The 22,309-nt window shown below is 42.4% G+C and overlaps 1 protein-coding gene across 1 annotated transcript in view; it reads right to left on the reverse strand.

Annotated features, from left to right (window-relative positions):
- Nucleotides 1-22,309, reverse strand: part of URB1 (URB1 ribosome biogenesis homolog) — a 683,114-nt gene that overhangs the window by 603,420 nt on the left and 57,385 nt on the right. The window contains exons 5-6 of the mRNA XM_069204026.1: nucleotides 17,267-17,363; nucleotides 14,000-14,085 (exon numbers count right to left, since the gene is read on the reverse strand). Of these exons, the coding sequence (XP_069060127.1) occupies nucleotides 14,000-14,085; nucleotides 17,267-17,363 (183 nt within the window). The remainder of the gene's footprint in view (nucleotides 1-13,999; nucleotides 14,086-17,266; nucleotides 17,364-22,309) is intronic.

The raw sequence follows: 22,309 nt of genomic DNA on the forward strand, positions 1-22,309 counted from the left end.
TGTAGTAGATGCAGAGAACTGAGGCATCAAGCTTATCTTGTGTGCAACGATGTGCAATTCCTGTAGTCACTAAAAATAAGAAACTGTCTTAACATGGAAAGCTGGCTTAGGTCCAGGAAGGGCAGGGTGATTTGAAGATATCTCCAAAGGGTCTTTGTAATGGCATTGAGAAAAGTCATAAGAGAATTGTAATGTAAATAGGAGAAGGTCTTGGTTGCAACCATATCATGGAGAATAACTTTTTGGACTCTTTCCATTCAACCTGGCACCCTTTGAAACATAGCGGGGAAATCAGTTGTGAAACCAGTTTCTCCAGGATATAGCCCTGAGATAGCCACAACCCAGGGATGGGCTAGTGAAGTCCCCACAATGAGAGAGGTACCTCGCTAGCTTGGGAGTGGGCAGAATGGTGCATCCTGGGATGTCCAGGTGCCACACTCAACAGAAAGAGGTCACTAGGTGGTTGGACAACTGGTAACCCATTGGCTATCAATCATATCCTGCCCAGGGGGCATTTTCTGAGCATAAAGTGGGCACCCCTGGCACCTCTACATCTAGTCTCAACTGACTCTGAAGAAGGACCGAAGGAGGACTACCCTGCTGCAATGAAGGACTAGCAAAGAGAGGCTGCATCGTCGAGGACTGCATATAGCAAAGAGAGGAACTGTGCCTTCCGTGTCCTGCTCAAGGAGAAGTCATCTATCTCCATAACCCAGCAAAGTCTAGAGAGTAGAAGGGCTGGCCAACTGGCCTCCTGTTCGCAGCACAGAGACACAATAGCTGGAGAAGCCTGCTGTGGCAGGTTGGTAGCTCAAAGACTTCTAGTCGCTATCATCACGGCACAGGGTTGCACCAAAGTTCACTGAGCCCAGGAACACTGTTTGAGAATTGCTGGGACCCTCATAGGATTGGTCAGTGACCACGACACCAGGCGACTGGTAGTCCAGTGGAGACTAGACTTTGACGAGACTGAAGAGGGCCTCATGGGATGTCGACCCGCAACCAGGATAGCCACACCACTTTCGTCGACCGAGGAATACCTGCAGTAGGAAGACCCCCATCGACCACTATGAATCCACAGCATCCCTGGACCATCTTAAGCGTTCTTCATTCCTTGCATCAAAGCCACTCAATAGGAATCCAACGCAACATGGATAAAGTGCCTGGAACTGCATAAATACTGCTTCTCCTGTGGAGGTCACTGTTTGAGGACCTTTCTATTCCCCGTGTCTAGCTCCCTGCTGGAGTTGGTCACTCCAAGTAACTCTATTCAACCCCATTTACACTTGCCCAACGTTTCCTCAAAAAATATTTGTGTGTCCCCTATTTTGGGAATTTGCCAATGCTTGTTCTCTGTTGAGTAAAATGCTCTGATTTTTTATTTCTTGTAACTTCCAAATCTATGGAACCCTCTGGTGGACCTTTTTCGTTTTGGTGTCTAAATTCTTATAAAAATACAGTCTATTTTTATAAGCTGGTGTCATATTTCTTAACCCTTTAACCGGTGCGTGTGTGCTGCGGACAGCTCCAAGCCATCCTAGCACCCACCACGGGGGAAGCGTTGGTGCTCTCCCCCATGGGTCGCCCCTCTACATGTCCCCACCAGGGATGGCACAAAAAGCGCTTCCGTTGCCATCCCCGCCCCCTCCCAATGTGATCTGATGGCAGTGCGAAAGCCGCACGTAGACGTGATCAGAGCAGGCCAGAGTTGCTGGAAGCCATTTGCTTCTAGCGCTGTGCAGAGAAGGAGGTGAGTTTTTTGGGAGTGTGCAAATATGCATCCGGGGGAAAATAACATTTTTATCTTTCCCCCAATGTCTCTTTGCAGTGCATTCCTGCTGCGCGATCGCAGGTGGGGCTGCACTAGTGTAGCAGTAATGCACCAACTAGCACCAGAGATTGTTTTTTGTAGATATTTTGTGTAGGAGAGCGGTCCTTTGGGCAAGGGTTGCTCCCAATAATGTGGATATTGTTTTGGCCGTTTCTGGCCCCTGGGGGGCAGATCAACAATATTTTTAGTCCCATCTGCCACGGGGGCAGAAAGCCACTAGACACCATGGATTTTCTTGAGTTATATGTTGGGGAGCTGATCCTTGGGCAAGGGGCGCTCCCCATTATGGGGGCAATATTTTGGCCATTTTCTGCCCCCCTTCCGCCCCCCCCCCCACACACACCCCACACCCGCACCCCATAAGCAGATCAGCCATATTTCTAGGACATCTGCCCCCCAAGAGGACAGAAAACCATTAGACACCAGGGAAAGTTTCTGTGTGTGAGTGAACTAGAGCTCGGCTTACGGTCGGCGTGTACTGGAGTTTGGCTGGCTGTGTGTATACTAGTGGTCGGCTGAGAGTGTGTTTGAGCTTGGGATTTAGCTGGCGGTGTGCGAGTACTGGCTTCTGGCAGGCAATGTGTGTGGCTGGTATTTGGACGGTGGTGGTTGGTCTGAAGTGGTGTTTGGCTGGGGTACGAGTCACTCCCCTTTAGGGTGGCAATTATTTGCCTTTGCTTTGTGCCCTCGAGGGCAGATCAGACGTTTCAGATGCTGATCTGCCCCCAAGCTGGGACTTAATGGTGTTTTATAATGTTAATTGTTTTATTTCTTGTCATTATTTGCATTTGCTATTGTAATGTTTTATTTCTCCTTTTTGTACAACATTTTGATTTCCTAGGTGGCGACTCCTGCTTGCAATTTTTATAGCTGCATGTGTTTGCTAAGAAAACGTTTTTTGTACCGTTTTCTTCAAATGAATGTCATTGCCCTGCATGAGTGCGTTTTCTTAGAATGGCGTAATTATTGCAGCATATTTATATTGTGTGTAAAAGCCTCTTTGGATTTGTGCAAGATGTGTATCGTGTTGTCTTGTGCGTAGTTTTCTTTTGTTTTTGCTTTCCAGTGGGATATCGTTGGTGCTTGCTTTGTCTGTGCAGAGTAAGTCCAGGTGATCCTCAGTCTAGCTGTCTCTGGCAACTGAGTTGTATAGTTATTGAGCATATAGGTCTTTTTGTGCTTTGTATTGATTGACTTTTCCTTCCAGATTACTATATGCCAGTAGTTTTACTTTCCATTCGATAAAGCCACAGTTTGTTTATTGCTTATTTTGTGTTGGGTAATGTTAACTTCTTTGTGTTACTTTTATTAGTAAGTATTATGGCTAGCCACAGGATTACAACTCAGCAGAGGAATCTTCTTTTGACTATGGTTCCGAGACTGACATCAGAGGCAGAGGAGGAAGCCCAAGAGTATGGCAGTGAATTTTCTGTCCAAGAGGAATCATCTGATGATGAAGCCACTAAGTGGAGAGGAAGGTCCTTTTTTAGAGGAGGACATGGATATGCCAATAGTGCAGCAGGAGGCATCTAGATTGCAGCCTAGGGCAGAATGGCTTCCCACTGAAAATGCTGAACTCTGGGTTGCCCCAAACATGGCGCAGGCTGTGTCGCCTGCCTTTACTGGTGCCGCAGGGTGTAGGCTGAATACTGAAAACCTTTTGCCTATAAATTTCTTTCAGTTGTTTATGGATGATGTATTTTTGTATGGGACTGTTGATCAGACTAATTTGTATGCTGAACAGTAGTTGAGTGGCAACAGTGCCATACTTGAGACCCACTTTAGAGCTAGCCACAAATCTGGATGAGTTGAAGAAGTTCTTGGCTTTAACTTTTTTGATGGGGTTGATAAGGAACCAGTCGCTGTCTTCATATTGGTCTACTAGTCCCTTGATGGCAACGGCTATATTTCCGGAAACCAGTTTTGATCAGTATTTGCTTCAGCTTCGGATGCTGCATTTTGTTGATAATGCTTCGATATTGCCACAAGATCATCCTGGTCGTGACCACGTCTTCAAGATTTGGCCTGTCTTTGATCATTTTGTTGATCACTTTTCAGAAATCTATGTTCCAGGGAAAGAAATAGCTATGGATGAACCTTTGGTCCTGTTCAAGGGCCGTTTGGGGTTTAGTCAGCACATTCCTAGCACGTTATGGAATTAAGATGTACATGCTGTCTGCGAGTAGTACTAGATATGTCTATAATTTCAGGGTGTAAACTAGTAGGGATTGTTCTAACCCTCCCTGTTGTTTGTCCACTTTGGGAGTCAATGAGAAAATTGTGTGGGAACTTGGTAGAGGACTTTTTAACAAAGGTCACAATTTACATATGGATAACTTCTAAATTGGTGTGCAGTTGTTCAAGGAATTGTTCAAATTGGACACTGTTGCTTGTGGCACAAACCAGCCTAACAGTAAAGAATACCTTAAAGAGCTTGTATGCTGACAATTATTCAAGATGAAAGTATTTCACCTGTGACTGTTTGGGGGTCAGGTTGCTGAAGCACACACACCTGTGTTCATTTTAGACTATAATAAGTACATGGGTGGTATAGATAGAGTAGACCAGAGGATAAGGCCTTACAGTGATGCTTGTAAAGTTTACATTTGGTATAAGAAGTTGGCTAGTCATTTGTTTAACTTAGCAACCTTCAATGCTTCTGTTGTATTCAAGTATTGTTCTGCAGATTCAAAGATGACTTTTGTTCAGTTTCAAGTCTGTGATAGGCAGCTTTATTGTAGTGGAGCAGGCAAGTGTTCCTAGAGATGGAGTAGTGGAGGATGTGGTTAGATTGAAAGATCACCACTTTTGTGATTACATTCCTCCCATGCCCAAAAACACAACTTTCCCTGCAGGAGATGTAGAGTCTGTGCCCGAAGAGGCACAAGGAAGGAGAGTTGTGTGGACTGCCTTGAGTGTCCTTCTAATCCTGGGCTACATTTGCATGTTTTATATTGTACCACACTTAACAGATTTATTGGGAGAAACCGTGAGCGTAAAAGTGAACTGACTGACTTGAAAGATTGGTCTGTATCAGTTTATATTGTTTGTTTGGTTTCACAGCTGGTAGTAGCTTGATGTATTTAGTTGAACCTGTTTGTGTTTGTAGTCGTAGTTGGTTTTCCATCAAATAGGTCTGTGGGTTTTTTTTTGTTAAAAATAATGTGATGGTGATGTGTTTGGACTGGTGCCTGGTTGGTGGTGTGAGTAGACTGGCGCTTGGCTAGCGGTGTCAATCCACACAAGTTGTATTCGGTCAATTAACCATCAAAGCATCACAATACATTAAAAACTCATTTTATAACCTATACAATCATTGAATAAAAGCAAATAAATAATAAATACTTAAAAATCTCAGGCCACCCAATCAATCTTCATGAGACCTTATTTACAGAACAATTGCGTATATGCCATGATGCCACTAAAAACTTACTAACTGCAAGAATTAACACATTAGAGCTATGGCTTTTTAAAACCCTTATTGCAGTACTACATTTACTCAGCCCCATTTCTCGACAACTTTTACAAATCCATTTTGTCCGAGGAGAAGAATAAGGAGGACAGAAGAACATTAAATGTTCGACTGTTTCCGGGGCGCCACCACATACTGGGCATGTGTCAGGAGTAACAGATGACCCCCAACTACTTGTTAGAGACATCAGCGGTAAGGTCCCAAAACGAAATCTAGCATATAAGCCTTTGCCCAGTAAGTCGGTATAGTATCTAAATAAGGTTCGTACCTCAGGTACCACTTAAAATCAATAAAAAGATTAGCTAATCGACCATGAGATTCACGACAAATATAATCATTCCTGACATGAGACCAGTATACAGATTTCAAAACAATTTTATGGGATTTCTCAAATTTATGAGGATTCTCCCAATTATCTCCCAGACCCAGGGTGCGGAACCAATTGGACACATGTCTGACCAAAGGAATAGTAGCGGCATTTGGTCTCTTTAATAAATCGAGGAGTGAGATCTTATATATATCCAATTCAGGGACAGTCCAGATCCTTATCCAATATAATAGAGGTCTTAAAGCAATTAACTCAGCTACTCGATTTAACCAGAAGTCGAGAAACATTGGGATCAATGGTGTACTGCGAGGGCACGCAATCAAGGCTCTCGCAAGGTTATTTTTGCCCACAGCTAATCTATTACTATTGGAGGATCCTCATACCTCCGGCACCATAGACGGCAGCTCCCTGCGCCTTAGCCACATAGATCTTAATAGCTGGAGATATAGCTTTTGTAGTCAAACTTTTGTAAAAGCTCAGGATAGATGCTGCTCTATGCTGTAAAAGCCCCACACTTTTACTAATCTGGTCCTCCCAATATAATTTACTTGTTAACCTCACTCCCAAATAGTCTATTGAACTAACCTTGCTTAGAGGGACACCATCCAGTTTAATGGTGCATCTCTTGCAAGGTCCAGAATTGAACACCATCAGTTTTGTTTACTGATATTCAACTCCAGACCGTAATCCCTGCAGAATGAATTAAATCTGTCAACAAGAATTTGTAGACCCATTGGTGTCTTTGAAATAACAAGTGAGTCATCAGCAAAAAGAAGAGTGGGACTTTCCTGAGCATTCAGGGAAGGGGCATCATTCTGACAAGACGTCAGGGCCTGCACCACCTCATTAATAAATAAGGTGAATAATAACAGAGCCATCACACAGCCCTGGCGAACTCCCCTTTGAATAGTGATTTTTTTCAGTCAGCTCACCTTGATTACCCCATCGCACTTGCGCATATGTGTTTTGGTGCAACCGCTTTAGCATTTGAATTATGTTAACTGGGGTTCCTAATCTGTGCAACACTTCCCACAGTTTTTCTCTTGGGATCAAATCAAAGGCGGATTGTAGATCTACGAAAACAACATATAGATGTTGCTTGGCAAGGGCTACATATTTCCAATATAGAACAGCCAGCCTAAAAACCTGATCTACTGTGCTAGTTTTTGGGCGGAACCCCGCCTGGAGTGGGGAGAGGATCTGATGATCTTGGACCCAACTAATTAGCCTCCCTAAAAGTTGTTTAGCAAAGATTTTTTGTAAGTTATCAATGAGGCTGATTGGTCTATAGTTGGTTGGGAGATTTGCATTACCCTTTTTATAAATAGGGATAATTTCGGCCCCTTTCCATGTACTCGGAATTTGGTCCCCTGCAGCAATTTTATGCGAGATCAAATTTATGTACAGGACCATATGACTGGTTATGATCTATAAAGATCTCCCGGGTGCTTGTCCGGCCCAGGAGCTTTGCCTGGTTTAAGTGAGTTAATTGCATCAAGGGTTTCCTCCATAGAGAAAAAAATATAATCCTGAGTGGCGTTGACACCCACCCCTGATGAGTCAATACTAGGATTCACATCCAACATCAATGAGAAGACCTGATCTCCGCCATGGGAATCAAATACCAAGGCGTTTTCAGGTATAACAAAGACGGGAGAAATGATCCACCCAACTTTCTGGTTGTATGTGATTCCTGATATTGCTCCTACCCCCTCTTTGTCTTTTAGACAACAGTTCCCAAAACAGCATATTGTTAATTGATTTTGAAGCACCAAATAGTTCCCGCCAAATAGAATCTTCCCAAGATCTTTTTGCTCATAATATAGTCTCCTTACATATACGTCTAGCTTGTTGTATCTCCCCCAGGAGACCAGTCATAATTGCTGTTTTTAACCCAGACTTCGCCCTGGAGCAGACTTCATCAAACCATCCTTTACTAACCGATTTCCCACCATGGGGCCTAAAACCAATCTTTTTATAAAAACTCTGCAATTTTAGAGACATAATGTCATGTATACTAAGTATAGGAATATCGTTAGCGTCCTGTTCTTCATAAGCTGCCAAATTGTCTATAAACATTTCGGTAAATCCCATGTATCAAATAGGGGTTAGACATCACCTTTGGCCAACCAACCCTTGTAGAATAATTGGTCAAACATGGGGATGGAACCGCTGTGTGTCGATTATTAAATGTCTTCCTAAATACATCCCCAGAAAGAGTAAGAAGCAGGGGGTAGTGATCGCTCTCACATCGTAGATCCACCCTGATATCCTTTAGCAGAGGCCACAACCTAACATCCACCAAAAAATAATCAATGACACTTGTGGACCTACCTTATTTAAATGTGGGCGCAGTGTTTAAATCAGAAGGCGTACGACCATTTCAGGCCCTAAGGCCATACTTTAAACATAAAGAGGCCAACTGAGAAGCCACACAAGAACGAGTACAGTACAGAGAGTTCGTTATCTGTGGAATTCCCTAGAGTTCATCCTCTTCAACCGTTAATCCACTAAGCAGAACAGAAGGTTCAAAAGTACAGTTCAGATCCCCTGCTATAATTAAAAAAGTCAAAGGTTGTAAAGTATCTAAAAATTCAGACAATAAAACTAGGGTCTGAGACTCAGACCCTCGTGAGACAGATCGGGCGTAAACATTAATAAGAATAATATTAAAATTCTGCGGAAACGAAATTTGCATGCCCATTAAATCAACAGAGTCAATATCGAATATCATATAATCACATTGCAGTTTTTTATTTAAAAGGACTAGCAACCCTTCGTTGGCACGGCCTAATCCCTTCTCTGATGGTTGGGCAGAAATACTAAATGAGAGAAATCCATCTATATTGATTTTGTCCTCGGCCCAAGTTTCCTGAACAAACAGATGTCATGATTATTAATATACGCAATCCAATCTGGGTCGGCCAATTTCCTATCAAGTCCAGCTAAGTTCCAAGTCATTATTGTTAATTCATGATTGTCTAACTCTATTCCATGAATCAGGCATCCGGCCTCCACTGTGTCCATCTCCTCATTACAAACCCCAGATGACACCACCCTATTAATCTCGTTCATGTGCAAATCCTCAGAACAGGTCCCAATAGGTGCTGCCTGAACAGTAGTTAGTCATACTGGGTTTAGCTGCAAACAAGGGATTTTAGCTGTCGCAGATTAGTCACTTTCCTGGGAATAGTTTGAACTTCCATGAAAAGCAATCAAACAGGCACTAGATGGCTCCAATGCAAGGCTAATCCCCCCCTCCTTATCGACTCCCTATACTGGCGAGTACATAAATCAAAGGCCTTAAGTTGGTTCACCAATACCTTATCAAGAAGATGAACAGAAATGAGATCAAAGTTTGAACCCAGGGGCTGCATCTTTCCACTGCGAGAATATCCTAACGGATAACTGAGAAACAGTTCCGTTGGATACGTAGCCAGTGTATTACCTTATTAATCAGGGATTCATGGTTCTCAACAGAGCCTGGTGGCAACTTTGGGACATCAACCATATAGATTATACTATCTCCACTTTTTATGCCTAGATCCTGGACCATAGTTGCTAAACCACTGGCATCATTACAAGAAGGAGTAATAATAATAATGGGAGGTTCCAATGATTTATTCGTGGGGGGAGGGAGGGGAGGGAGGGAGGGGTCGACCTCCTTACCGGCTGTTTTAGAGTTATCATACCCCCACAGTCTTCGCCTATCTTTGGGGACATCGGGGTGAGCAACATTACATATCTGATTCCCCGGGGAATCCCTACAATTGAATGCTCTATTGGGTCCCAGTCTATTGCTCATGAGATTACTTATAGGATCTAACTGATGCCCCTCTGCACCAAATGTAGACAATTTTTCACAAACAGGGGAACTTACTGGCCCCCCTAGGGGAATATCATTGGATATGATTAATTTAGCCATAGCAGGGTTTCCGTCAACCCTTACCTCCCAGTCACCCTGCTGACTTTTACAATCACATTGATGATGCATTTTTTCCTTCATTAATCTTGTTAATAATAAGACCAAGTTCCTAACTTCATCCACCTTCTGTAAAATAAGAGCCATGTTAATTCCGTTGTTTAACAGTTCCAACCCTTTGGAAACAGATGGGGGGGTTGGTCAAAGTATTGTCATCAATGGCTACTACGGACAGAGATTGAAGTGTACCCATAGGTAAATCCCCTTCCTCTGCCAGTGGAGCAAATCGATTGGTGCACAATATATTTGGGACCACCCTTACCACCGGACTTAGTGGATGGGGAATGGACATTACTCCCTCAAGAAGAATGCCCTCCTGACAAGGTGGAAAATTAGGGACACTACAGGATGTTGCCAGCGATGGAGATATAGCAGTGTTCCTTGGAATGTGCAATTCTTCCCTTCCAACAACCTCTATGGGAGAGTCTAATAATTGCCTCCTCTTCTTCGTAGTAAAAATCTCCGGAATGTTCCCATTTCGAGACAAATTCTTCTTGGTAGACGAGTCCCCGGCTGAATGAGTATCACATTTCAAAATAGCCTCTACTTCCTCAAACAGTAAGTCGATTTCATCAAGGGGATTCGGTCCACAACCAGTGGCCGAGCTTGCTTGTTTACTAGATCGTTTTTTCAATTTTTTTGTGGCATTCAAAAGCACAGGAAAATCAACAGCCTTCCTTTTCCCCATGATGATTAATAAATGATGTATTGAACAGCCCAGGTAAGAAGGAAATAAAAACCACTTGCTCTTACTTGATACTTGCTTCTCCAACCAAGTTGGTGGGCCCTGCCCAGCCTCTATCGGGCAAAGACGGGCTTCGCCCAGGCGCGTCCCACGCGAGGTCACATCAATTTCAAACTGCAGCCGGGAGCCTGGGAGATGTAATCCCACCCCGGGCTACACGGAGAATGTCAAATGCGCGTCCCGCGCGAGTTCACGTCAATTTCAAACTGCAGCTGGAAGCCTGGGGGATGTGGTCCTACCCGGGGCCACACGGAGAATGGCAAATGTTAGCGGTGTCTGTGGACTAGCCCTTGTCTGGCAGTGCACGTGGACTGGTGCTTGGCTGGCAGTGTACGTGGACTGGTGCTTGGCTGGCAGTGTACGTGGACTGGTGCTTGGCTGGCAGTGTGCAGGGAATGGTGCTTGGCAGTGGAATGGTGGATTGGCACTTGGCTGGTGCTGTGTGAGAGCTGGCATTTGGCCAGCAGTGTGTGTGTGAGTAACTTGCTGCTGGTCACTAATCATACATTGCCAGCCAAAGGCCAGTCCACACACTACGTCAGCCAAAAGCCAGTGTGATTGCTTTGTCAGTGATTTGGATGTATGAAAAGGAAGGGTGCTTGAATGGTGCTATCTGTTGATGTGAGTGTTGTAATCTGCTAGACCCGTGGCTTACAGTGCAAATGGTTTTGTGTGGGTCACATATGAAAGGGGTGTGAATGGCCTGTAAAGTGGTTGGTGCCTTGTTGTGGCTTTACAGCTCACGGGCTGTGAGTCAATGGTTCAGTTTTGGAACTTTCAATTATTAACAGCGTATTTCATTTTTGTGAAAATTCTTGTTAATAAAATTTACATTCTGAATCTTTCACTCACCCTAATGCCCAATCCAACCAATGTGTGTGTGTACTTGAGGAACAGATGACTGTGCAGTAATATTTGTTTTTTCCATCTTTCTTTGCCTGGGTGTACATTGTCTCTAGGGAAAAGCTACCAACTCTAGATATTTTCGCAAACTAGACATCAAGGGGAGTGCAGGGAGTTGTGCCTCTTGTGGATCCCATCAAGTTTTCTTACCCATAATGCCCAGCAAACCTCATAATTTGACTAAAACCATACATTTTCCTTGTATTTCTGTGCCATTTTCTTCCAAAATCGAAGGAAACCACAAAATTCCTACCACCCAGTGTTTCCCCGTTTATCCCAATAGAAATGTTGCCCCACATGTGTGGTTGGGGCTGTTGCCCGCAAAAGGAACAGATCAAACTAACGTCAAAGGGAGTCCTTGCAAAGGGACCTTCATAGACCTTGGTTTGATTTGTTCTGTCACAGGCACTAGGCGCAGCCGCACAAGTGAGGTACCATTTTTATCAGAAGACCTGGTGGAATGAGCGGTTAAAGGACGTTTGTGGCTCCTCACATTTTCCAGAACCTTGCATCACAAAAGTTTGAGGAAAATGTGTTTTTAGTCAAAGTTTGAGGTTTGCAAGGATTTCTGGATAACACAACCTTGTACAAGCCCTGCAAGTCACACCATGCTGGATTTTCCTAGTTGTCTAGTTTTCAAATATGTACATGTTTCCCTAGGTGCTGGCTGAGCTAAGGCCCAAAACCCACAGCTAGGCACACTGCAAAAAAGGGTCAGTTTCCAGTGGAAACATGTGATGTGTCTATGTTGCGTTTTGGGTTGTTTCCTGTTGGGGGCACTAAGCCTACGCACAAAAGTGAGGTACCATTTTTATCAGGAGTCTTAGGGGAACACAGAACAGCAGAACAAGTGTTATTACTATTGTATTTTGTGAGCATATGCGCCTTCCAAATTCAAGACAGCGTGAAACAAAGAAGTTGTTTTGAGAAATGCCCTCTGATTCATGTTAGTATGGGTACCCGTAAATTCAGAGATGTGCAAATTTCTTCTGCTTCTAAACTCCATATCTTGTGCCCATTTCAGAAATACATAGGTTTCCTTAATATTTGTCACTATTTATATTTTACCATCTGAATTGCTGTATACCCGGTACATGATGAAAAACCATTGCAAGGTGCAGCTCAGTTATTGGTTCTGGGTATCTCAAGTTCTTGGAAAACTCACAAACTCTGTATATCCCAGAAAGCAAAAGGGTCAAGCAGATGTAATGGTATTTCGGTTTTGTAAATCGGTCATTGTGATGAGAAGTTACAAATGAAAACACTGTCACAAATGACCATCTTTTCCTACTAATTTTCAATATTTTTTTATTTCGACATTTGGGGCCTGATTTTGATCTTTGCGGAGGGGAATACTTTGTCACAAACATGACGGATATCCCAGAGTAATCCCTCCACCGAGATCGAAATCAGGCCCTTAGTTTCTTCGGGAAAACCTTGAAGGATCTGCACAAATGACACCTTGTTGAATTTAGATTTTTGTCTGGTTTTCTGAAATGTATAGCTTTCCGGGATTCACCAAGGGTTTCACCACCAGTTTTCACCACAAAACTGGAAGTAGGTTCAACACAAAAAATAGGAAAAAAAATAGTTTATCTCCTGGTACAATGCCAAACCTATGGTAAAAAAGCAAAATGGTTTTCTGAATAAAGTCTGTCTGTCTGTCTGTCTGTCTGTCTGTCCCTTGTAGCTGGGCAGATGGTGATTTTAGCACTGCAAGCCTTTTGTTGATGCCATTTACAGGGAAAAAACAGACACTTTCTTCTGCAGCACTTTTTAAATCCATTTTCCACCAATTTCTTGGTCCCCTTCAAGAGATTTCACAAGCCTTGGATACCATTAGAATTCCCAGGATGTTAGGAAAAAAGCGGAAATTTGGTGGGGATAGCTTATTGGACAAACAATTATGGAGGCCTTAGCACAAACTACCCCAATTAGCCAAAAAAAGGCTTAGCGTGATGGGGTAAAGCTTTGGGGGAAGGGGCTGTTCAAGGCCTAGCAGCAAAGGGGTTAAGTGTCCATGTATTTCTTAGTCTTATTTGTGCTGTTTAAACACTTTATACTTGCTCCTTTGTGAAAGCCTTGCTGCTCCAGAGCCACAGCTACCCAAGGCTGAAGGTTTAACAAATGAAACCTATGGGTCCTAAAGGGGTTTGGTACATGTATTACACAGTGAGATTGAACAACCACACCATATAATAATGCACATCATTTCCTTACATTCATCCTTTAATTTAGCTGAATGGGCCCAGTGCTCATGAGGCCCCTTCTCACTGGCCAAGATAATCTCTCATTCTTCACCTTGCATCATATGGCAATCGTATGAGGGATGGGGAAGAAGTTAAGAGGATGATGCAGCACGGGTAATCACAAGATACATCATGTGGCTATGTCATATGAATACTATCATAAAGTTAAAAGTGGCATACCTACATTTCAAATGTAGAGTTCAATGACAGCGTATTTAGAAGTCACATACTACAATGATTAGTGAGCGAGACGGAAATTGGAAAGTAAAAATTAGAGTTGTAACTATCTAAGAATCTTCCATTGCACACATCACCATACTAAAAAAAACATTTTTTGCCATGCAGAGGAAACTATATTTAGTAGGCTAGCAAACAAAACACTTTTTTCATATTTATTTTTAATAACTTTTTTTTTGTTTTTGTTTATGATATTCCACTCCTTCCCCCACGCATAACACGTGTATATGATGAGCGATGCTGAGGACAAACCTTTGTTTGCAGGGAAGACAGGAGGAGATTGATTGTAGAAATCCGGTCTTCTTTTATACCAGTGCTAAATATGGCAGGAATAAAATCTGAAATAAAAGTGAAAACATAGACTGGTGACCTCAAGAAGTGGTAGGCACAGAAGGAGGGGTTATTTAAGTTGCAACACTGTTGATGCACAATAGGTAACAGTTACCATCTTTGTGGATAAAAAGAGTCTTGCATGAGCACAAACCTATGTCTGCACACAGAACATCCTACATGCTATCATCTTGTACCAACTATCAAGGAATATGAATGGGTGTGGGTCAGACAGAGTGCAGAAAGAGAGCCAGAGGAAGGGAAAGAAAAACAGACGTGTGTGAGATGATGTACAATGTAAGTAGGGGTGTGTGTGGTGCTAGATGTGTGGTGGTTATTTTCCCCAAAAGGTAGCCTGTGAACTGAAAAAAAAAACCTTCTTTGGAGAGCAGGATTATGTAATTAATTTGTTTGCTTTGCTGACACGTGTCTGACTTCTATTGACACTGTGTGTGTGTGTGTGTGTGTGTGTGTGTGTGTGTGTGTGTGTGTGTGTGTGTGTGTGTGAGAGTGAGTGAGTGAGTGAGAGAGAGAGAGAGTCTAATGCAATACATCTGTGTGTGTAAACGCATGTGCATGTTGGTGTGTGTGAGGGAGGGTGCTGTGTGTAAGTAGCGTTGTTTGAATATGAGGAGGTGTTCTGTTCCCGAAACTTTATAAGGACGCTGCACTCATGTGTTATGAAACTGTGATAATGCAATTATAATGGAAACTCAAGACAGATGCTTGATAAATTATTTCTCACCATAAAGATACGAAGTGGGAGGGAGCATCTGGGTCACACAAAATGAAGAAAAGGTGCTTTGGTTGGAAAATCCTTTTCTGAGTTATGACATGATGATTGTTTTAGTCAATTGTCCACAGGTAAGAATAAATTAAGATATTTAATTGCCTAAAATATGGCATTGAATTGTCTAACGTGAATTTTCATGTTTCCGGTGTAGACTTGACATCCAATGGCAGAGCCTGTAATGAGTAAAGGGTATTGGCCATTGTGAAGAAAACCCTCCTATTTTATCTTCTGCAAATAAGTATTCTAAAGAAGAATTTTGCACATCCAAATCCTAGTTGGAGTTGATAGATAATCTGGAGGAAGGTGAACTTCCTTAACTTTAACATCCATTTTTTATTCTTTGGAGGCTGAAGATACTGTAGGACTGAGTTCCTGCTTAGGGTCTTTCTTTTGTACCAGAATGTAACAGGAGTACATATAGAAGTTGATCATTTTCTTTTCCAGAACAATGGGAAAAGATGTGCCATTTGTTTCCGTAGTAGCTGGTTGATTTCTTGGTGCAGTTCTTGAAGGTGGAAGTGGCAAGGCTTTTTAGTGAAATACCAGGAGACCTTTTGAGACTCAAGGAAAGCAAAGGCATTTTGCACAGCATGCACAATACTGTCTTTGGTATACTTTATCCAGTCTGCGAGATGAGCTAAAAACATCACACTGGATAACAGTAAGGAATGCAGAAGGAAGTTCTTGCTTTGCATCAGCAACAAGAGGGGTCTGACTCCTCTACCTTTTGGCTACCTTCCTAGATTTCAGGTCAATTCAGATTAGCCATAGCGATACAGGTTGGGGAACTCCAGGAGCTTCCAGTCTAAGTAAACAGCAACACGTATTACCTGGCTGGAAATCAGGAGCCCTTCATAAAAGAGCACATTCAATACAATTATCTCTCTGGACATTTTCAGTCAATCTCAGATGGACTTCCAAAACGCCATCTCCTAATGCAATAAGAGGTTGGAATCATTGATGTGCCGCTGATAGTTTGACCTGGTGAATGTAAATGCCTTCTCTTCGTGGCAGTTGGAATGGTTAAGTTCAGAGCAGGTGAGTTAATTCTTCCAATCAACAAGACAATTTCTGAATCCCTCTCTGGATCAGTGTGCAAGAATTGTGGTGCTTATTGTAGTGCCTTAGTTTTTTTTTTCATTAGTAAAAACAGAGGATATTGAGTAAAGCCCTCAGTCAAGAACATTTCAGTAACAGTTTCCATTAGTTCTGGAAGCAGGGGAAGGAATGGTATTCCTGGAGCATGTTGCTGTAACAGCTTGAAGAAGATTTATATGCTGGCTTTTAGTGTAGACAATTACATGTTGACTATGATATTGCCTTTGTAGATCTCGCTTGTAACGTTGATCAGGAGTAGAAGTGAAAACAAATGTGGTCAGACGATGTGGAAAGGGAAGGAGAAAAGAAGAATGAAAAACACGGATATCAAAGAGGAGGAAGACGAAAAAAACACAGAGGTAAAGAGAGGAAATAAAAATGTCCTAAAATGGATGCTGTAATCAAGTGCCAATTGCAATGGTATATTCATCTTTCTTTAGCACTGCATGTAGAAGTTAGAACATCTTCCATAATTCTCATTCATTCTACCCTCTGCCAACGTCACATTACTAATCCTACTAATTGGCTCTTGAGCTCAGGAAGGAGAAAGCTTCAAGAAAAAGCACAAGTGGACAATAAGGGGGAGTATGGCGACTAAGGGTGTGGAATAAGGAATTGCTTATGCGTGACCCATGAAACAGGCCGGACTTTACTCATCCCTGATATTGGAGGTACTGCCCAGTATGAGTTGGGCCCTGATGGGCCACTAAGAAATGAGAGCTTACTAGGGTAATCAGTAATTATGGGTCTAATTCCTCCTGCCAAGCCTCATTTGTGCTCAGACTTTCATCCCACGTTTTTCGCTGCTTACAGTCGCAGAGAATTCCAGGTGAAAGAAAAAAAACTAGCATTTCCAACGGGGCCAGAAACTTCTGCTACCAGCCCAATCAGAGTTAAGAGGCCACTCTTATTGAAAACTTAAGTGTGAGGGATAAGGGAGGGAGCAGGGCAGTCTGAGATGAGGGGGTGCATGAGAGATGGAGAAGGAGAGGGTTGAGCGAGTTAAGGACATAGGAAAACAGAGAGCTGGAGAAAAGGGTGCAGAGAGGGAGAATACGCAATGAATAAGAGGCTAAAAGCATGGATGATGAGGATGTTCTGAAGCGTACTTTAAATTAATTCACGTGCCGTTAAAATGACAATGCACCCTTCACTCAGAGATTGTGCTGGTTTGTATTTGAAAAATACAATTAGAAAGACTTATGCTTGCATTTCCTTTGTTTACAATAACGCTTTGAGAGTATAAACAGGTCTTAATGTTTAACTCATTTTTATAAATAAAATTCACAACTGTGTACCTTTCAACTCCAGCAGCTGCACTATGGTTGTGCGATCACCAGCAATGAGAAAGGAAACTGCAAACTGAATATATGCCATTCGAACATCCGGCCTCCCCTACAAGGAAAGTAAAGCAAGTAAATGAATACCTATGATGAATACATAAAATGATTTTCTTGTTTGTAAAAGAGAGCTAGCTTTCATTCACAGTTCAGTAGGATCCAGATGCGAGTGTCATTTCGGAGGTCATCTCGTTTCCAGTCCCCCTTGAACTCTTGGATTCTATTTTTATTGCCAAACCACACATTTTGACATTTTGAGCATCACTTCAAGTGGTAAAGTTGACTTAAATGGTAATCAGGAGATTGGATTACAATAAATCAAAATACAACCTCAAACAGCAGTTCTCCACTTAATATTCCACACCTTGGCATTTCAAACACATAGCCTTTACTACTCTCTCGCTGTTGGAAATACACATTGTTCTCATTTCTCCCCTAAATGCTCTCACGGATTTACTTGAGGCCCTAAAAGACATCCATGACCCACTGTCTCCCAAAACCTCCATTACGGTCTTGTACAATGGCAGAAACAACATAAAGATCCACCGACAAGTAACCCAATTTCGTTCTGATCACTCAAACATCAAGCCTGTTGATCGCTTCCTCCCCTTCTGATCACTGCCACACTTCCCCTCGCAACACCAGCCCTCGTGCCCTCGTGTGCAGCACTCACTAACCAAAAACCAACCACATCATGCTGGCAAAGTACCCCACTGACTAGCCAACCCCTTGTCTCATGCCAAATATGGAAGACGACATAACTCATATGTGGCAACCCTGTTGATCACACTTTTGTGTGCTAATTCTCTGCCGCAGGCCTGAATCAGGCAGCAAAACTGCTATACAAAGTTAATATGAATAACATTAAAAGTATGCAGGTGTATGCTGAGACATTGATCACAAGGTATGCAAGTCTATGGTGGTGGTGAAATCACTGTGGGGTGGTGGGCAGAATAGATAACTATGGAAAAATGCATGCAGCAAGTGAAAGAAAAGGCAATATATTACTTTGCTTCTTAGTTGATATATGGGATCCACAAAACAAGCATGCCCTCTTCCTTCAATATCTCTGGGTTAAAGGTCGAAGTGGGTTCACAAAATGGAAGACAGCAAGGGTTAGCAAAATGTTTACAAAATAAATTAACGATAAAATAAATGTTTATCTCTGATGGGAAAAGCTGGCTCGTTAAATAGTTAAGAGTAAAATGTTACTTTGAAGAACATACCCCTTTACTGAGGATATAGCTACGCTTCTCAGTTTTAGTTTGAAAAAATGAAGCCTGAATAATGTACACCAGAGGAAATGAAATGTTTTGTTTTTAAGCCTTTGATTCAAGCTTCACAGTGTAGGTTACTAAGTGAAAAAATGAGGTCAATGTTTTTCTGCAACCCTGGAGTCTGGCACGTTGTTTCATATGTACAATCCAGAGGTATCCTTCAGGCAGGATTTTCATTACATTTGCGACAAGCCATCGCCTTTTTAGCTATCAAACCTCATACCACCTAACCTTCTTAACAAATTAATTCCAGTTTCCACCAGACAAAAGGAAAAATGTTCGAAAAAGAAAACGTCTTGGTATATTGAAGTGACAACAGAGACATCCTGCTCATATGCGTTTAAAAGATCTGATGAGTTGCAGATGCCAGACATGCTATATGCCTGTCTGGGACTTCAAAGTCTCAGGAGTCCTTCAATGCTACCCAGGTCTTAAAATCTGCGGTACTACTTTGACTGCGAGGCCAGTATTGTCTACTAAGCCCAAGCCCCTATATTTAAAATAAATCATTATCTAGCAACTATAGTTGTAGATATGGCATTTTAAAAATTGAATAGGGACTTATAGTCGAACATCATGTCAAAGGTATGCTGAAGAGAAAGATGTATGCTCCTTGTCTAATTGTGTACGATTTTCTTGGGTATGTGTTGAAGATCGGATGTGAATGCTATTGGTAAATTTGTCTAGGTACAGATGTTTAATGTACAATGAAGAAAAGAGCATGGCAAAGTAAGAAGAAAAATGGTAACTTGGGAGAATGATGAATATGCCCTTATAACACTGAAGTGCAGAACAGGTGGTGCTCTCAGAGAGAAGTGCAGAAAACGGAAGCAATAGAAATGGAGCATCCGACGCCCAGAGCCAGTGCTGTGTTGGGAGTTGCACACAGCCCCATCTGCATAAAAGGCTAGGTACAAACAGCAAATCCCATCTCTGTGTAAAGAAGTGGAAGTGTTATTAGATCTTGCAGTAAGTGGCACAAACATGGGACACATTCTGACACGTTCATACCCTGGACTTTACAAAGAGCTTACTCAGAATAAGGTCATGCCGGCTCAAAACGGGATGATGTCTTGCACGCCAAGCCTTGTCCAATGCAGGGCTTCCTTCCTGCCAGAGCTGCTCAGGCACTGCCATGCCCACAATGCCTGGAGGGGTTTCACAAGGGTTGTAATTAGGATGCAGCACAGTGACAAAAGGAACGTTCCAGAACACTACCTAGTGCACAGTATGTCTAACATGGGCTTCTTCAAGGTAGAGCATCAGTTCCCAAATAAAGTGCCCTTTCCAAGATGTTGTCAGTCCATTCGGACTTACGGGAATATCTCAACCTAAGAGGTAGCAAAGTTTCTTCTTGTGAGACCAGTTCCTTTTGAAGCATATAAAGGGCAGCACTTGGAAAGATATGATACTTCACAATGTATTTCATTCCCTGATTTCTCGCTGCACTCAAACCTTCTTGTTATTCATATTTTGTCCACCAATTTTAACTTGCCAGTTTGGATTTTTCCTTGGTGAATTATTCTTTGATCAGTAGCTTTCTATTCGCTAGTTCAACGCTCGTCTCCACAAGCAGCTGCTATTTCGTTGTGGACCATCTTTCCTCAGCTCTGTTTCTCTGCTTGGCTCTTTTCTCCTTTTCATTGTCAGGAGGAGATAGGTGACGTTAGTATCTACATCTTCAATCAAGAATTACAAAACTGGCAAAGATATGGTTTTGCCATCTTAGTAAGTCTTCTTCTGCCAAGATGCAACCCTCTGAAGGAGGCATCAGTCCCCTTTTCACATACATTATTCTGTGCAGTGTGGTGGTGTGGGTGGGAGGAGTTCCTTCCGCAGACAATGTAGTACAGCTCCAGATAGTCTCTGACACATTATCACAGGGGTCCAGAAGCAACGAATAAGGGTAAGAGAAGAAAAAAAATAATGTTCAGGTGCGAGAATGGGAGAAAGAAGGCGCATCATGAAAGTGAGCAGCAACAGAAGAAAGAGCTTACAGAATGAGCAGGGGCAGCAGCAGATACGGAGGACAGTGCAGTGTGGTATTGTAAGCATCATGGACAGGGAAAGGTGGGAAATCTCCCATGCAGAACAGTAGGTAAAATAATCAGAGAATTCCTAATAATGTATAAAGAGTCTCTAACACAAACGTAGACATCTAAAATGCAGTGGTTAAAAAATGCAGTGTTTAAAAAAAAAAAGAATTAAATGATAAAAATAAGCAAATTATTTTTCTCACTGAATCTTTGTTCTCAGTTTTTTTTGTTGCAGCGTTTTCATCTACAATTGCCCTCACTTCCTTTGCCTGCAGTCAAGATGTATTTTTATTGTCTTTTCTCTAATATTTCCAAGGGTTACTATTTGCACCAATTCTCTTGCCCTCTTTTAGTTAACCCCGCCTCATTTTCTCCCTTACTTTTAAAGTGGCTTTATTTTTGGTTCTTTGGAGTTCCTGGTCGCACTAGGAATTCCTTTTCTTGTTGTAGGCTGGGGATTGTTTCTGCAGGTTTATGAAGCACCCTAGTATGTGTAGTGTTTGCATACCGTTTGAATGTTGTACTTGCATTGTTCATGGGAACTCGTCATCTAGATATGGGTAAAATGTATTGCCCTTTTCTTTAAGTATGCAGCTACTACCACCAAACATTTTGCGAAAACCCTTGGTGCAGACTTTATCCGATGGGCAATATTGTGAACTAATAATGCACCTTGTCCGAGAATATGAGGAAACTGCTTATGCCTACAGTTCATCATTACGCGAACACAGGCGTCCTGGGGGGCTATAGTGGCCATATAGTCTCTTTTTTGGAGAGAGTGACAGAGTGTGAGAGAGAGTGTGAGAGTGAGAGTATGTGTGTTTTGTTTTTTTTGTTTTTTATTATATTAGCAGGCTACGGTCTAGTAACAGCCAAAAGAACTGATCTGCTTTCGGTACTAGGAAGTATCCTTAGTATACTCATGTTTTGATTTCTCTTTTAGAGACCTTTTCTATAGCTTGCTTTAACAAGCGTTCTTGTGAAAGCAAGATCATTTCTCCCTGTTGTGCTTCTTTGTTCTTGATGGCCCTGTTGGTGGTTTTTTGACCAAGTTGCAAGATCCATGTAGTATGATGTTGAATATATACTTGTGTGAACTGAAGAACCCCTTTATTCTGCCCCCACTCGTGTTGTGTTTTAGACGGGGGTAGATGAGCTAATCACTTTGCTGAGAATCCTGAGCCCTTCGGATCTGTTCTGTTCCCCTTGCTTTACCATGAAAAGACTGTGGCAGTGTTGAGGAGTACTGCCAGTGGAGAGATGTTCCTTGTGGGTGCTGAATGGTTCCTGCAGGTTGCTTGACTGAAACACACCCCTGCCCAACGGTCTACTGATTGGCGTGGTACCTTTTCATAAATGTCCTTTGAAAATGCAGGGCCCTCATCATTTTTTTTGGTCTCATTGTCTATTAAACCCACTGCACCTTCTCATCCACTGCCAGCCCAATCAGATGCAACTCTATGGAAGGCATGTTTATGTCCATGGCCTGCACGTCTGACTTGAACCCAAAGCCCCTGGTGTGCCTGACAATGGTGTCCCTCAACACATTTGCCTGACAATGTTGTCCCGAAACACATTTGCCTCCTTGCAGTGTCTGCTGCATCTAGGGATGATTTGAGACAGGTTATATATCATCTTTTTTCCCGGATGACTGTCTTGTCCCTCTTTAAACTTTCATGGGAAGTGCT

Source organism: Pleurodeles waltl, chromosome 8 (assembly GCF_031143425.1).
Source record: "Pleurodeles waltl isolate 20211129_DDA chromosome 8, aPleWal1.hap1.20221129, whole genome shotgun sequence".
In the NCBI taxonomy this organism is placed as follows: Eukaryota; Metazoa; Chordata; class Amphibia; order Caudata; family Salamandridae; genus Pleurodeles; species Pleurodeles waltl.